This window comes from Clavelina lepadiformis, chromosome 6 (genome assembly GCF_947623445.1).
Source record: "Clavelina lepadiformis chromosome 6, kaClaLepa1.1, whole genome shotgun sequence".
Lineage (NCBI taxonomy): Eukaryota > Metazoa > Chordata > Ascidiacea > Aplousobranchia > Clavelinidae > Clavelina > Clavelina lepadiformis.
The window spans coordinates 7185446-7201269 of record NC_135245.1 but is presented as its reverse complement, the minus strand read 5'-3'; the positions used below and the strand labels follow the sequence as shown (position 1 = coordinate 7201269).

General features: G+C 34.6%; 2 protein-coding genes across 2 annotated transcripts; one reads left to right on the top strand and one right to left on the bottom strand.

Annotated features, from left to right (window-relative positions):
• The first annotated feature begins 3995 nt into the window (after positions 1-3995).
• On the top strand, positions 3996-12092 carry LOC143462195 (WD repeat-containing protein 26-like). Its single transcript, XM_076960258.1, has 13 exons — positions 3996-4583; positions 6228-6384; positions 6741-6877; positions 7051-7148; positions 7294-7450; positions 7608-7746; positions 8152-8292; positions 9550-9669; positions 9843-9988; positions 10232-10310; positions 10383-10512; positions 10787-10960; positions 11325-12092. Exons 1-13 carry the CDS (start codon positions 4369-4371, stop codon positions 11357-11359), a joined length of 1728 nt encoding a protein of 575 aa, XP_076816373.1. The 5' UTR covers positions 3996-4368; the 3' UTR covers positions 11360-12092.
• A 133-nt stretch (positions 12093-12225) lies between these two features.
• LOC143462196 (protein cornichon homolog 4-like) lies at positions 12226-14508 on the bottom strand. Its single transcript, XM_076960259.1, is given in 3 exon segments — positions 12226-13574; positions 13713-13894; positions 14376-14508. Coding segments are annotated over 3 exon segments (543 nt in total). The 5' UTR covers positions 14448-14508; the 3' UTR covers positions 12226-13285.
• Positions 14509-15824: the final 1316 nt, after the last annotated feature.

Below are 15824 nucleotides of genomic sequence, written 5' to 3'. Positions count from 1 at the left end.
TTAATCACCGCTGCAACATAGTGTGTCTTAAACAAGCATTTTAAAGCAATCTCAAAATTTTATTTTGGACTGTTTTGTAAATGTTGTCAAATGCTTCACAGTTTGGACATTCCGGAAGTTACTTTAGAAACTTTCCTATGACTTTCCAATTGTCTGTTACCTTGTTTTTTTCATTTTTAAGTCCAAATTGCAATATTGGATTGCAAACTAACATTAAATTATGCTCAAAAAGTGAGGGCCGCAGATTGAATAATTTATTAAACTTGATTAAGTTTAACACTGAGTTTAATTGAAAAAATTATCACTATTAATTAATGCAATTTTAAATTGTGCAAGGCTTAAGCACAGTTTTGCAGCGACCCACTTGCTGTTATAACTCCGAAAAGCACTACAAACGCAAAGTCTCCACTGCTCAGCAATATATATTACTCGAACACCTATACACTGTGAGAGGTTGCCATTTCTGTTTAATTTTTTATTTTTGGCAAGTGACTCCAAATTTCACATTTTTCTAGCTGAAGGTAGTTTTTTTCGGTCTATTTGCACTGGTTGTAGTATTTTTGACAACTGTTTGCTGCATATTAAATTTTATTTGTCATTACTGGGCATACATAACAACAGGACCACATGCCATCTACGGGTTGGACATGGCTGCCTTAGAATTTGGCTCGATACCTAAGTATACAACACCAAATACTTCAGTCACATTAGAAAATGCTTAGCATCTTCACACAGGTGAGTCCTGAAACTCCTACTTCAAATTAGTACGAAATCAAAATACATTGTCTAGACCAGGCGTCACCAAAGTTTTTTCACAAAGGGCAAGATAATCATGAGTACTGACGATCGCAGCACAAATTCTCACTTTGTTCAATAAGCTACAATACAAAAAGTTCATTTGTGATTCAGTGAGGCGGGCCGGACAAATTAACCTTGCGGGCTGTAATTTGGTGAACCGATCTAGACATTTTGGGTTGCTACATAATGTAATCATTTAATAACAAATTCAGAATAAAAATACCTATCTAGCAATGTACCTTTATGCGCACCTAAATTTCAAACAAATATCATTCTAAAGCTTGGCTACTAGGACACCAGCAACTGTGCAATCATTGATGTATACAAGGACTTTCTTTAGTAGGTCTAAAAATGCCAATATTATTTCAAAAATAAGTCCATGTACTTTTTACACTGTGTTTAGGCTTCTTTCTACTCTTGCTACAACCTAATACTAAGCTCACGCCAATTCTCTGCCATTTTGCCAGTGAATTATTGCGATTCATAATTTACCATGCATAAAAATGATGTATGTTTATTTTTGTTGGAATTTTGCAGTCCGTTTTCATGACGAACAACATCCATACCAGTACTGTATATGGATGACAGATGTGGTAAGCAACACAGTTTAGCACAATGTAGGACACCACAGTTTACGCATAAAACGTATCAGTGAACACCATATGCATACATTCAAGTGTCTTGTAAGCATCTTGGTAGATTTCACAGTTTTAACAAACATCTGATGCTGTAAAAGGTTGTTGCAAAAAGATAACGTTTAATACCATATTGTCTCACTTTGTGTGGTTTTTAGTACTGGCTGTTTAATTTGTATTGGATAATAATCAAGACGAAGTAATTGGTCAACTTGCATATACTTACACTAAGTCCACACAGTGTAATTTTGATTTTAATAACACTATTCTTATAAAAATACATACCTTAGCGGGCCATGAAGTTCATTCTCGTGGTGCTATCTTATTCTGCTTTTGCCTAAATTATTGTTTTCTGAGCTATTTTGTTTGACCCATTATGAACTGTGTGCCGATTTGTGGTTGTTATGAGTAACTGCATACCTATACTTACAATACTTAAGTTTTTTATGCTTTGACTTTGGCGACCACAAAATAAATTTTTAGAGACTGCCATTTTTAAAGACTATCTACTACTTTTCTGCTATATTTGTAGAAATACAAATTTTTAGACACTTTTGGAGAAATAGATTGGTTCGGTCCTTAAAAGCTGACTACCAGTGTTTTGATGCATTAAAAGCATTTTAGATGCTGACCTTGGAAGCATAGTGAATATAGGTGATATTTTTTACTGGTTTATATCAAAACTGCCCAAAATAATTGGTTTGTAATCAATAATCCAAATCTGAATGATATGTACATTATACAAAGTTAATTGTTATTGTCTATGGAATTCCATTTGGAGTAGTTAATTGAACTTGAGTTTATATATATATGTATATATATATATCAATTCAAACCATGGTCATTTTGAATACTGATACTTTTTATAAAATATTTCGATTTCCATTCCATTTTTAAATTTACCCTGCACTGTTATTTGCCATTGTTCTTGGTATCATATGTCAAAATTTCTTGTAGGTCACCTTTGATGGGCCTACTATAACACAAGATCTGTGTAACTGTGCTTAATTATAAATTTAAACAATTGTGGTATATTGTATATAAACATTTAAACTATTTACCAATACTCATAGGTTGAGGATTGAAGCTGTACCTTGATTTTAAGCAATTAAATATAATGTATACATGTCCATCATAACACCTAGCCTATATCTAATGTAATGCACAATTGTAAGAATATGTCGTATCTAGTTGAAGGCTGTAGATGTCACTGATATTCTACCTAGAAATAACAAAACGGTTATACTGAAAATACTGGAATTTCATTGCACAAGACATTCATTTTTGTGAAGTTATATGACAAATATTTTATTTGTGACTGTTTTTATTAGCAGCAGAGTGGCTAATGAGTTAGGCTTGCAGTAAGTCACCCAAGCTTCGCTATGCTGTTGTAATTAGAAGTAGGCAGTCTGTACTTTAAAATACCATCGGTAACATCGGTAACACTGGTACTTGGCAAGAAATGTACCACCGGTACTAGTATTCGTTACTGTTTTAAAAAATTAGTACTGTAGGTACTTTGTCAGTACTCTATACTGATATTTATTGAATCACGGATCCGGCTGCATTTGCAATGTTTTTTTGCTGCTAATAAGTTCTCACTGCAGGTTACTCCAGAGTTCAAAACATATGTAACCTCATTTTTTGCGATTTTAATAGACATTTGTAGATTAAAAAAAAAACAATGAATGCTTTAATTGGCAATAAAGTTTAATTAAAATGAACTTTTGATAAACATACTTGTTAAAACATTGAAGTAATCCCTTGAAAAACAGCAAGTGCTAGAACCGACTTTCTTAAAAAAATAAGTCAACTTGGCTGAGGAATCATCGCTGAGTTTAAGTGGCGCGAAGGCTTTCCTCCATCCACACCATTTATACTCTGAATACCCATTTTTATGCTATGACTGGGATTTCATAACATATGTCATTGTCTCCATATTTATTCCTTGTCATAATTTGGTGTACTTCAGAGTTCTGACTTGTTTTTCATATAGGTAAGCTACATCAAACATGTTCAGTTGTTCATGTCACAACCTTTAACAGATTAATGTAATTTTAGAAAGATTTTTTGCATATGTTTTTGAAATGTTTTTGCATATATAGTCCCAGTTTGCTTTAAAGCCACATAATGCTGTCCATCCAGCTACAAATGGTGTCTATATTGCGATAACTAAAGCTGTTTTTAAAGCAGTAAAATGTTTACAAAACACCTTACTATTAAATGTCACATAAAGTTGCATATACTATGACACAGCAAATGTATGTATTGGTATATAATAAGGCATGCATGTACAAGTTAACATTAATGATGCTTATGACAAGCAATAAAGATGTTTTAGTTAAGTATCATATTTGTGAAATTAAAAAAACAAGATATAAATTGGCACTCTGAAGCTTAACTTTATTTTTCTATACCATATGTAACCTATATGTAAAATTGTAATTATGTGCCGGCACTATTGCAAGCAAATTGTACCCCTCAATGAGAATATCATATCATAGCTGGTAATAGTTTACATATCGAACGGGTCTTCATAAATTTATTACACCATGTTGGGTGACATGTTTTGTTGTGAAATATCATTGCAGGAAATTACTGTAATCATGCAACCACGGCAATAGTGACACTGCAAGTTGTTTAGCTTAGGCAAATTTCTGGGCTACTACTGTGTGCTATAAAGTGTTGGTATTATCAAAAAGCAAGAAGATGGCTGCAAACATGGTTTGAGTTTGAACTTGTAATCCTTCAGACGACCACATTGCTAGTCTGTATCCCTGAAAGAAAAGGGTTTGTTGTTTGAAGTGAAAGCTGGGGTAGTCAATCTTCTTTGAGAAGAACCCTCCAGTAGCTTCCTCCTGAAATACTGGCATCTTCATCTGGATCAGATCAGGGCGGCTTGTCTCCTCCACCTTTGAAGCGACAAAGGCTCGGAATGCAGTCACATGCGGCAGTTATTAATGGGGCATGCACCGAGAACAGAGCAGCTTCAACTGCGCTGAAGGATGGCCCATCAAGTTCAAAGTCAATTGTCACGACAAACAATGGTAACCCAGAACTGGAATTTAAAAAGTGCAGTCTAAATCTATCTGAAAGTGATAAAGAAGTGGTACGGCTTGTTGGTCAACATCTGTCTTCACTTGGGCTGAAGTAAGTATAGATATTGATATATTCATTTAAGAATTTCATTTAGTATTGACCAGTGGTTATTGAATGCGTTTGCCTAACTGGTTAAAGTTTGAAAAAAAAGCTTAGCCTATAAATGCAGAAACTCAGAAACTTAAAAGAATGGTACTATGTTTACCACCAGGCATAATTTCAATAACAAAAGTGCTCAGCTGATGAATTAGTTCTTTTATAAACCAACGTTTCGCAAACTCTTGAGGGTGAGTGACCCATTGTTTCTTAGTTATTGCTCGTATCTAGGTAATTTTAGATGTTTGTAGTTTTCAAAAAATATTTCTTATTCTCTTATTGTAATCTACCCTGACGAAGCTCACCCTGGCTTATAAAAGAATTAATTCACCAGCTGAGCAATTTCTTTATATTGAAAGATTGATGTTGACAGTAAGTTTGATATGAAACATTGAACTTCAATTTAGATCCTTACTTACCTAAACAATAGTTGTATTTTTTATGACGTATGAAGAAGTGTTATGGTTACGTGTCGATTTCTCAGATCAAATGCAGTTCTTTAAATAGTGTGAACAGTGAAAAAAAACAGACATGGCATATACAGTGGTGTACCGGTGGGACCCTCTCCCACTTCTTTGAAAGTTGATCACGATCCATTTTTCTTGCTGGTTTGTTTTATCATGATTCTGCGTTTTGGTTTTGATTTAATTAAATAATGAAAACAAGGTAAAATATATGATCATTACATAAATAAGGTTTGCAATCTATTGCAAAATAGATAAGTTTGCTATTTTCTACCGGGAAAATTATAAGCAAAACTACCAATGACAAAGGAAGCTGTTGTCGTCACAAGCAGGAAACCATTTATTTGCCTTCTGCTTTCAAAAACCAGTGCACTGGAGTGGACATTCTCATCAAGCGTTAAGTTTGAGAACTGTGTTCACCCATGTTTTATAACACTTTAGTCTTTAGTAGAAGCATTGCAAGGTGTGGACTATGCGTTTTTTTAAAGAAAGCTGTTTGAGATCGATTGTATGCTTCTGAATTTAATGAATTTAAAAATAAATTATGCATCAAAAACAAAAATAGTAAAAAACGTTGACAATTTCTGAAATTTTGAAAACATGTGTGTTTTTAAAGTAAATATGTTTGCCACCCTAGTATTAGAGCATAGCAACGTAGTTTTGTAACATTTGCATATGTTTATATGTTTGTGATCCTGAGCCAGGTCACAAATAAATCTATCATTACACAAACTGCTGGGTTGCACCTATTTAAACAAAATGTATGCAGAAGATGTTACTAATCAGGGCTCTTGAAAGTGATTGTAATTGACCAGTAATCGCAAAGTTGTGCAGAGACTTACCAATTTGGACAATGGCCATAAATATTCGGCTGCAATACCTTGTTAGAAAACAGTACATTGACAACGAAACCCGCTGTTACTTTTTTTAGGATTACACAACTGCTATAAAACTATTTAGTTTTACATATAATGAACACCATGTCACAGGTTTTTATCTGTACCATTATATATTGCTTGCTGGTAAATGTGATTTCACACAAAAACAAGTTTAGCAAGTTTTGTTATATGATTTTAGCTGCAATTCTTATCTTTCCAAAATCAACTTTTTGAACAGTTGAATTCTCTTGCAACAGGAAATCGTCTGATATGCTTATGATGGAATCTGGTTGCTGTCTTGAACATTCGGCAGCCACAAAATTTCGAGAGAATATAATGGATGGCGCATGGAGCAAAGTGGAAGCTGCACTGCCTGACATGAAACCCTTGCTAAAACATCAGCGCCACCTTCAAGTAATTAGCACTATATAGAAACGATTATACTTTAATTTGTTAAGAAAAAAGCTAAAATTCATTCGCGGTAATGAAAAAGAATAAAAGGAGAATATTCTGATGTTTTTTTGTATCATACAGGTATAGGGAAAACCTAGATTTGGCATGTGTAAAAGTATGTTTCGATTATTTGTATATTCTTCAGCGTACATGTGTTATCATTGGTTATTATACTGTATATCCTTCTTAAAATGATTCAGATTTTTGCATTTAAGTTCGGTATACTCAAAATTCAACACACAGTTAACCCATCTCTGATGTTGAACTAAAAATTAAAAGGATTATTCATATTTTGAAAATGATTTTATTGTTTGCAGAAAATGAAATTTTTTGTGCTGGAGCAAAAATTTTTAGAACTTGTTGATGATGGCAAACTTCTTGATGCTTTACACTGCTTACGAAACCAAATTACTCCCCTCAGAATATATGTCAGTCGAGTGCATCAACTTTCTGGGTACGCACACACATTGTATTGAGTTTTGGTTTGCTTTTACATAAAATGGAATATTTAATGATTCAATACCGTATGCCAATAAAGTTATTAGGCAATGAAATCATGTTGTCTTAATCTTTTGCAACAAAATATTTTCCTAGATTTTAATGTTCATTGTACTGAAAATGGCTTAGGTTTTTGATGATTTCAACGTCAGATGAATTATGCAAGGCTGCTAATTGGGATGGAAAAGGTCTGAAGTCAAGAGCAAAACTACTTGAAAAATTACAAGGCAAGTGTGTATACATTTATCTGGGTCTATACATTTAACAGAACTGTTTTATTATTTTATTTCTTTCGTCCAAACTTTTTCAAGTTTTTATGCATTTTTGTAACTACAGCCATAAATTACAGTAAATTAATTCTTTGATGTATAGGTTTCCTACCCATTTCAGTAATGATGCGTCCTAATCGACTTAAAACACTTCTGACACAAGCATTAGAGTACCAACAGAGCAAATGTCTTTTTCATAATTCTTCGTTGCTGCCAAATTTAGACACCTCATCCTTGCTCATTGATCACACGTGTTTAAGGTCTGGGTCTTTCATTAATAAGCATGTGACAAACTCAATATTGTATTGCAAATGGTTTGAATGTTTTCCCACATATATGGTAAGTGTGTTCTTACTTTGAAATCTGATGGGCATATTTTTCGATTTAGTCAAACCCAAGTTATGATTGTTTATTCAGAAGAAACTTTCCTGCTGTGACACAACAAGTTCTGAATGAACACACTGACGAGATCTGGTTTTGTTGTTTTTCTCATAATGGCAAGATGCTGGCAACTGGCTCAAAGGATTCCTATGTGATTATTTGGAACGTTGACCCAGTAAGTACAAGGGAATAATGAGTTACAGTAATACAAGCAGGGTCAGAACAAAGTACCACTGAAGTAAGAGAGTCGCCTAGTTTCCAGATTCACTATGTCTTATTTTTTGCAATTCCCTGAGTTAATACTCTGCAATGGTGTATTGGTAACGCATGTAATGGTGGTAACCCCTCCAAAAAGTGTGTAATCAATTCGAATTTTTTTAATGCAATCTCCAAGTGTTTTCATGGAGAGAACTATATTCTTAAAAACTTGTTATTCTATGGATACTGTAATATAAAAGTGGGTTATATACAAACAGCTCTTATAACTTAATCAATTGGATGAAAAAATTTAAATAGTCTTTTATTTGACCTACTTTTAAATGTCAATTATGCAACGGTTCCTCTCAAATGTGTTCTGCAGGTTACTCATCGTGTTACCCATGCCCGTTCCCTTACTGGACACACTTACGGTGTAGGTTTTCTTGCATGGAATCCCACAGATACCCACATTATTGCTTGTGGTACAGAAGAAGCTTCAGAACTTTGGTTGTGGAATGCACAAGTAAGTATACATGCTTTGTAGTTAAATTAGCTAATAAGCTACCTTGTTACACCGAAAGATAAGCGCTAGCAAGCTATTATAGATCTCATCTATAACGAAAGCCTTCAAATAAAATGGGTTGTAAGATGGAAAGTCCCAAGCTAAACTCTTGGTCTTTTTAAGCTCGTTTTCAGCTGTTAAATTATTACGTTTAACTGAGATCTCTTTTCTTTTCTGTAACAAAAAACTTTTATCGCAGTTATTGTTTTACCTGGAGGTTGTTGTATTGGAATCTATAATTGGTAGTACTAGTAGTTAAAGCTCTACATGAAAATCAGTCCAAAGACTTTTAAATAGCCTTGTTAATATCCAAGAGCCAGACCCATTGTTGTTTTAGGGAAACAATGCATAGTGTATATGCAACATTTCATGATTTAAGGGCATAGTTCTCCAATACAGGATGGCCAACCTGCTGTATATTGTGCATCATTTTTGTCAAACGTGGTGGCAGATGTTCATGTCAGTGTTAATTCGTTATTGCACAGCATTTGCCAAACATAAAAAAAATTGTTTACGAATGATAAGCAGGGCATTTCTCACTTACACTAGCTAAAGTGCTACACTGTATGTCAACAGTAGATTGACAAAACTATTGGGCAGGTGTTAGCTACCCAATGGTTACGCGGGTAATCGTGCTGATGACTAAAATCCATTGGTTATTGGAGTTGGAATGATTGCAGCATGACATTCTGTCCTAATTTGATTTGTTATAAAACTTTATAAATTGAAAGCACACAAAAGCAAGTTTGGCGTAATATTTGCTAGACATGTGAACAAAATATTAACAAACATATAACCCTCATTAACCATGTTGAATTAGATTTGCTTTGTTAGTATCATACACAGGTAATGTGCTATAACAGGGGCGGGCAACTTTTTCGGTTGGCGGGCCTGATATGAGAAAATAAAGTACTTGGCGGGCCGTATTCCTGAATTGATACATTAATCGTGTATTTATCCACCTATACAAGGAATAAATCGTGTTTAATGTAAACTTTAAGTTTTAAGCATAGAGACCAAAAACAGTATTTAATGAATTTATTAACGAATAATGTACTTCATAATCTGCTAAAGTCAAAACTGAACTGCTGAACTGTCTGCGGGCCGCTCAAAATCCCATCGAGGGCCGGGTCCGGCCCGCGGGCCGTATGTTGCCCGCCCCTGTGCTATAAGCTGATCATCTTGAGATATAACCTGTTGCTGTGTTTATCTTTTTAGACTGGTGAATTATGCTCAAAGTTAAGTCATTCATCAGATGATAGTTTAAGTTGTGGCACTTGGATGCCTGATGGTAAAAAATATGTTGCTGGTGGTACCAAAGGTCAATTTTATCAATGTGTAAGTCTCATGGATAGTTAATCTTATCCTCTTCAATTACTTTTGTATGCTATGTTCATTAAATAATTTTTGAAGTATGTGGTATACCTGTGGTTGGCTGCAGTTGACAAACTAGGTTTCATTAGTCTACTAAGTCTGGTTGTATTGTGCTTACAAAAAAATCTCCTTTGCAGGATCTTGATGGAAATGTCATTGAATCCTGGGAAGGAGTCCGAGTTCAAAGCCTAGGCTGTTTACCAGACAATAAAACTGTGATTGCAGCTGATACACAGCAACGAGTCCGACGATATAACTTTGAAGATATGTCAGATTACAATATGTTAGTGTACAATATTTATATAATTCCATCATACTTTACAGAAAGCTAGACTAGAGTAACTCAAAGCATTACAGAATTACATCTCGCCGTACGCCAACATTGGAGTTGGTGAAAGTGATCGATCAAATTTTTTTAATATATATTTAAATATATACAGATAATTATATAGATACACTGCTGGTAGTGATATCCACCGTGCACGTTTTGAGGTTGTAATTTATTGTTGATTCTAATTCATTTCAGCATTAAAGAAGATCATCCAATCATGTCCTTTTCCTTGTCCTCTGATGGACATTTTATCCTGCTCAATGTTGCAACTCAGGTTAGAATTTAGATGCATAAACTTGTCATTTTATCTTTTATGATACATCGCTCACTTGAAAGGCTTTTTCAGGGAGTACACTTATGGGACATCGATGACCAGATCTTAGTTCGAAAATTTCACGGTGTTGTCCAGGGATTTTACACTATCTTTTCATGCTTTGGTGGTTCATCTGAGGAATATGTTGCCAGTGGAAGCGAAGGTACTCTTACTCCCCTCTTTTTCCTTTTTTGCAGTCTTGCAATGTGCCAGTGCAATCTTAGAGCACATGGTATCATAGCCGTTTTTAACATGAAAAATCTTCACTCAGTGCATTGCTGCATAAACTTCTTTTGAATAAATAATTTTACAAGAGTTAATAAACATATTTTATGGATGACACAAAAAATTGTAGTTAATCAATCGATATTTGTGACTTACAAAATCTTTTTAGCGATACTGTATTTTTAAATGTTGTTCAATTGTTTTATTTCTAGATAACAAAGTATACATATGGCATCGTTCACGTGATAAACCAATAGATACCTTATCAGGGCACAGCAAAACTGTTAACTGTGTATCGTGGAATAAAGCTATACCTAGTATGCTTGCAAGTGTCTCCGATGACGGTACTGTTAGGATTTGGGGACCACAAGATACCTCAGAATCAGGTACTACTCATACAAAGAGACATGACATTGGCTAAAAGTGTTAACATTTATTTTGAAGCACATACAGTGAACACAAGAACCATATTAAGATATCATGGGCATAATTTAGATCTTGATGGAAGTAGCTTAATATTTGAAGATGTTATCCGTATCCAAGAAATGTTAAAGGAAGCAGAATCCCCAGAATGCTTCCGTTGAATTTTATTTTATAAACTGGAAGTTTCAATCTCTGGGGGTCCCTTCAGACAGGGGACTTGCAGCTTGTAAACTCCTGCTCAGTAGGGTGTACATGATATAATTATGAGCATTTTCAATTTTATTGTATATAACGTTTAACTGAATAGAGAATATTCTTTTTTCCCAGATTCAGATGATGAATCATACTGGTTAGAAGATTGACCTTTAACTCCTCGAAGCTGATGTTTTTAGATTATTTATGATGAGCGACCTGCTCATCTGTGAACCTCCATTGTCTGTTTTAACAAATAGCTTGAGGAATGAACTGTGGCCTTTGTTTAGATTGAAAATTGTTTTTGTGAATTGAAGTGCATTATATTGAGTCAATATGCCTGTGTGTATGTGCAACTTTATGATCATATAACTTATAATATGCTACCAGGTAATTTTGGCGAAAACTTTCTAAGAAATGCTTTCATGAACATCAAAACTGTCGTACTAACAGTGAATCCTCTTTCATATTGTCCTGTTAATAACCAGTATCACAAAGTTGCACATTGAATTAGAATCTTTTGTTACAGTATTTATTAGGGCCGTATCCGAAATTGGTAAAAACTTGTAATCCTTGACCCTTTGAACGGCTGATGTAGTTTGCAGGTGTTAGGCTTTTAATAGTAATATGTGGCATGTTGTTCCAATCTTTTGCATCGGTCTGAGTGCCTTTGTGTAAACAAGCAGTTTATTATCAGCTCTGACAAAACTCACTACTTCTGCATGATCTGTTGAATTAAGTAAAAAAAATATTTTCTAAAAGTTTCAACCTAGGATTTTATGGTATATCAACCATTTGTCTAAGTATAAACGTATTATTATGATCTGGATTTTTCTACTTTCTTTTTACTGTGCGCATATAACCAATCTTCGTTAACAAATAATAGCATGAAATATTTCAAAAGGTATGCTGAAGCAATCACTCAAAAAATTAGATAACTTGTATTGATGTAAATGAGTGTCATTCAACTTTACCAACATGCTGGCATATTACTTAGCAATTGTCCAAAGCTATATTACAATTTATGACACCAGGCTGTTAAAATTGTTTGCATTTGTCAATCAGACTTGCTCACGCAAGCAAAACATCAGGTAAAAGTTATTTGATATAATAATGCATCACATTATTGCACAATACATAATTCCAGTTGCACCATAATTCACATAACCCTTCAATACCACATGTGGGTTGCTAGCAAATCTGTTTATTATCAAATGAAAATAGAATATGAGATGCTAACTGCTCTTCACAGCAGGACCAGCTACCACTAAGGAATAAATAAAGCTGAAAAAAAAGCATAATTAATTAATGTTAACCTTTTACAGCAGTAAGTAACTTGGAAACTATGAAAAAGTGCAAAGGTACCGGCCTTAGCAGAGTATAGGCCATTGCTGTCTTATGGTGATGAATTGTGAAAGAAGTGCCCCTAAGAACATGGCCTTACCTTAACGCAGTGCTTCTCAACCCCTGGTTCGCGACCCAAAAGTGGCACCGTTGCCAATTAAACTAGTCCACAAAGTCGTTCGATAACTGAGTACCTTACTCTATTCACTGCATATTGACTGTTTGTTGACGTCATAGTGCATTGTTGCCGAAACACAAGTGAAGAAGCATGGTGATGATTATTTGCTGTGAGACTTTAGATTAGCTACGTTCGAGTCAAGGCTAAATATGAAAATACTCAATTTTTGGGTAAAAAAATTGGGTCGCCTCAGCATCGCTATTAATTTAAGTTTAATATTTGGGTCGCCGCAAAAAAGATTGAGAAGCACTGCCTTAACGCTACAAAATTGATTGTAAGTCATTTCTTAGTAGTACATGTTGGAATTAATGTACGTTATTTATTTTGAGAATAAACAACAACCCTTAAATGGCCCAGACCATGGAAAACAACCAGCCCTCTACTTGATTAAGCATTGGAGTGACACAAAACAAACGACTATTTTGAATGTCTTACTTAGATAGTTCAAGATCCTAGAATATGCCACATTTCCACACAAAAATGCCTAAAGAAACTCTAACATAAGAACACGTAAAATAATGCTAATTTGAATGTATCTTGTCCAAACAAATCATTATTGGAAATTAAAGCATGTTCAAGAAAAGCTACTATAATCTAAATGTGAGCCAACATGCATTGCAGACCGGAGTTGGAGGTAGTTTTCAAAAGGAAGCTGGCCGATACCAGGGCATTTCCCCCTTCCAACAATATTATTACTATCTATCAACTCTAAAGAAACTTACCAATAAAGAAAAACAAAAAAAGAAACTATATTGTAAATCAGCTTGATCATTGACTCTTTCATATATTTTTTCAATAAACCTCGGTTATGAATTTCAGTAGGATCGTAAAAGCCAATACTCCCTGCAGAAATTGCAATATACCTGTAGAAAAACGACTCAGAAATTACTTATATCCATGCTTTTAATTTTAAACAAACAAAAGGTACAATACCATAAAACTATCAACATCTTCATTTAGCATAGTTCAGACAGAAAACAGTAGAACAAAATAAACCTTACCGATTTGCTAAAAACAGGGGAAACGGTAACGAAAATAAAAACATAATCCAATGACCAGAGAAGAGTAGAAGAGGAGGTATAACACATACGGCTACTACCTCTGGTAAGACCCATTTGTTCAATTTTTCACAACAAGCTGAAGCATTTAGGTAGTCACACTCCAGATCTGACAAAGTAATGATCTACCCAACTGGAAGATAAGGACTTTAAATTGAATTAAATAACATTATGAATTTATACAAGATTAGATGAATAGCTCAGGGGCTGCTTCACATTTGCAAGTTGTGTACTTGTTTTTAAGCAAAGCCACAATCAGTAGGACCAAAAATCAACAGGTAACTAATTGTAAGTCAGTAACAATAATATAATTATATACCGAAGCTCAGTGGTGGGATTCAAATATTTTAACATCCGGTTCTCTCACTAGCAGCATGCCATATTGACCCGGGGCTGATATACACATAGGCCTATACAAACGCTTGTTAACAACCGGCTGAATCCCACCACTGCTGTAGTTAACCATTTAAGTAACATATGACAGTGGTCTTAAACAAATACGGCTGAATGGAAAACTTTTTTTTCGGTAAAATAGATACAGCCAACATTAATTTGGCCATACTTGTTGTACTTCAATAGATACGATAAATTCAATAAAAAGGATACAAAATATACAGCTAACACCAAAAGTAGACCTGAGTCCAGAAGTGCAGCAGCAGTCAACAAAGACTCACTCATTTTAATCAAACACTTATTGGGTAAAATACTGGAGTAATGTCTGTAAAAGCAAAGTATATATCACAATATTTTAGTGTATTAACTTAAATCAACAATATTGCGGTGTGATAACATCAGAGTCAGGCACCAGCGCCTTCCTTTTTTCTGGAACCAATTTTGGAGTGAAACTCTTTGTTTCAAGGGAAGAACGGAACCACGAAGGTGTTCTCTTCTAAGGGTTATTTGCTGGTAGCTCACACAATTAATGTTGAGAATGCACAAACTGGATACAAATCGTTGGATTTATAAAGATTAAAGGAATGCTTTGAGACTATTTGCATGCATAATCTTTGCTTTGCGAACTTAATGGCAAAAACTAAACAATACAATATGTACTAAGCACTTCAGAACTAAGTGATAACAATGGTCAATGATAAAGAGATTCACACAAATGAGCAAAGTTGTCACCATAGTGACGTAAGTTGCTTTATATTGTCATTACTATTATAAATTAACCAATTCTTTCAAAGTGAGATATTAAACTACTAAACGTCGGCATTTGTACAATTCTAGAAGGTTCTTAATACTCTACTCGCCTATTAATCATTTGCGGAAGGTGTGACCAAAACAAAACTTGTCAACATCAGATGCCATTTAATTTCCTAACATTTATAAAACAAATAATAAGCAATTACACTTGCAGTTGAATACACATTTTGCAATGTAAATTTGCAACGTACGAATACAATAGGTTTTCGAAAATACACAGTAGTGGAAATATGTTTTAATCGCCTAAGTCTTAGTCTTAGGCCCTAAGAGAACGTGAGCGACAAAACGTGTGCACGATTTTTACAGAGGAGCGCAAGCACGAGTAAGGCTTTTCTTAAAAGAGCGGTTGCACAGCTCTGCATAGAATAGCTTATTTCAGAAGGTTCATATGTGAAGTATAAAACATATTCCTCCAGCACAAACTGTATGATATGCACTTTATGGAAACAACTTCAAATAAAGCCTGGAGCTAAGCCGCAACCCAGTCTGTATTTCATGGCAGGATTCGCTGAGATTTCGGGTGTCGGGTGTTTAAACCTGGTGACTCAAATGTGCAGTTATGAATAGCTTGCCAGTGTGCACCTAGGTCTTTTCAATCTTTCTTCAGTTCAAATCCATGCAAATACTTGTAACTGTAAATATGAATTTATCTATCCTAACATAACACCTCATCAGAAAATCATGTCAGTGCAATAAGTTTTCGTCGATTTTCATCGATATTAGGAAGCAGGGCCATATTCAAAAGTGTGTGCGCTGTTGTTAAATAGCGGACTGCTGTTTTCCAATAGCACCCTGATACTGACTCATTAACAGACAGGCTGCTGTTCGTGACGTGTTCAGTAGCTGGTT